Genomic DNA, 1,777 nt, shown 5'->3' with positions numbered 1-1,777 from the left:
GGGTGATCCCAGAGTGGGTGATCCCATAGCGGGTGATCCCACAGTGGGTGATCCCATAGTGGGTGATCCCATAGCGGGTGATCCCATAGTGGATGATCCCATAGTGGATGATCCCATAGTGTATGGTCCCATAGTGGGTGATCCCACTGGGGGACGATCCCATTAGTGAATGATCCCATAGTGGATGGTCCCATAGTGGGTGATCCCATAGTGGATGGTCCCATAGTGGGTGATCCTACTGGTGGATGATCCCATGGGTGGATGGTCCCACTGGGGGATGATCCCACTGGGGGATGATCCCACTGGTGAAAGGTCCCATCGTGGGTGATCCTATAGTGGGTGATCCCACTGGTGAATGGTCCCATAGTGGGTGATCCTACTGGTGGATGGTCCCACAGGTGGATGGCCCCACTGGTGGGTGATCCCATGGGTGGATGGTCTCACTGGGGGATGATCCCACTGGTAAATGGTCCCATAGTGGATGGCCCCATAGTGGGTGATCCTATAGTGGGTGATCCCACTGAGGGACGATCCCATTAGTGAGTGACCCCATAGTGGAAGGTCCCATAGTGGGTGATCCCATAGTGAGTGATCCCATAGTGGGTGATCCCATAGTGAGTGATCCCATAGTGGATGATCCCACTGGTGAAAGGTCCCACTGATGGATGGTCCTACTGGATGATCCCACTCTGCCCAGTCCAGGGATGTCCCCAATACCCATGGAACGATCCAGGACTGACCACCCCGAGCAGTGATGCCCACCAAGACAGGACCAGCCTTTAGGGTCGGGATGTTGGGGACTCTGTCCTGCTCCCCAGCTCTTACAGTATACCCCAGCCCTTTCAGAGTTCCCCAGCCCTTTTGGGATGCTCAGCCCTTTTGGGGTTCCCCAGCCCTTTGGGGGTGCCCCTGCCCTTTTGGGGTTCCCCAGCCCTTGTGGGGTTCCCCAGCCCTTTCAGGGTTCCTCTGCCCTTTTGGGGTGCCCCGTGCAGGACTCACTGCTCACTGCTCTGCATGAGCTCGATCAGGTCCGTGAACAGCACGTCCCGGTTGCGCTCGCAGAATCCGTTCACGTCGTAGGACACCTGGGGACAACAGGGGACCTCAGCTGTGGGGTTTGGGGTTGTGGGGTTTGGGGCACGGGGTTTGGAGTGCAGGGTGCAGGGTGCAGGGTGCAGGGTTCAGGGTTCAGGATTTGGAGTGCCAGGTTTGGGGCAGCGGGAGCAGGGTTTGGGGTGCCGGGTGCGGAGTTGTGGGGTGTGGGGTTTGGGGTGCTGGGTGTGGGGTTTGGGGTTTGGGGTGCAGGGTGCAGGATTTGGGGTGCAGGGTGTGGGGTTTGGGGTTTGGGGCACAGGGTGGAGGGTTTGGTGTGTGGTTTGGGGCACAGGGTGCAGGATTTGGGGTGCAGGGTGTGAGGTTTGGGGTGCAGGGTTTGGGGTTCCGAATGCCAAGTGCAGGGTTTGGGGTGCAGGGTGTGGGGTTTGGGGTGCAGGGCGCAGGGTTGGTGTTTAGGGTGTGGGGTTTGGGGTATGGGGTTTGGGGTGTGGAGTTTGGGGTTTTGGAGTGCAGGATGCCGGATTTGGGGTTTGGGGTGCTGGGTGCTGGTTTTGGGGTTTGGAGTGTGAGGTTTGGAGTGCTGGGTGCCAGGTACCGGTTTTGGGGTGCAGGGTGTGACGTTTGGGGTTTGGGTGTGGGTTTTGAGGCGTGGAGTTTGGGGTGCAGAGTTTGGGGTTTTGAGGTGCCAGGTGCCAATTTTGGGGTGCAGGCTGTGAGGTTT

General features: G+C 58.7%; 1 protein-coding gene across 1 annotated transcript in view; it reads right to left on the bottom strand.

Annotated features, from left to right (window-relative positions):
• Positions 1 to 995: 995 nt before the first annotated feature.
• The window catches only part of LOC130587077 (unconventional myosin-If-like), an 11,208-nt gene continuing 10,426 nt past the window's right edge, over positions 996 to 1,777 (bottom strand). The window contains exon 13 of the mRNA XM_057388031.1: positions 996 to 1,085. Within this exon, the coding sequence (XP_057244014.1) occupies positions 996 to 1,085 (90 nt within the window). The remainder of the gene's footprint in view (positions 1,086 to 1,777) is intronic.

The sequence above is a fragment of the Malurus melanocephalus genome, unplaced genomic scaffold (assembly GCF_030028575.1).
Source record: "Malurus melanocephalus ecotype Western Australia unplaced genomic scaffold, MMel_1.1 scaffold_1507, whole genome shotgun sequence".
Classification (NCBI taxonomy): domain Eukaryota; kingdom Metazoa; phylum Chordata; class Aves; order Passeriformes; family Maluridae; genus Malurus; species Malurus melanocephalus.
The sequence above is the reverse complement of the archived record's forward strand: the minus strand, read 5'-3'. Positions and strand labels throughout refer to the sequence as shown.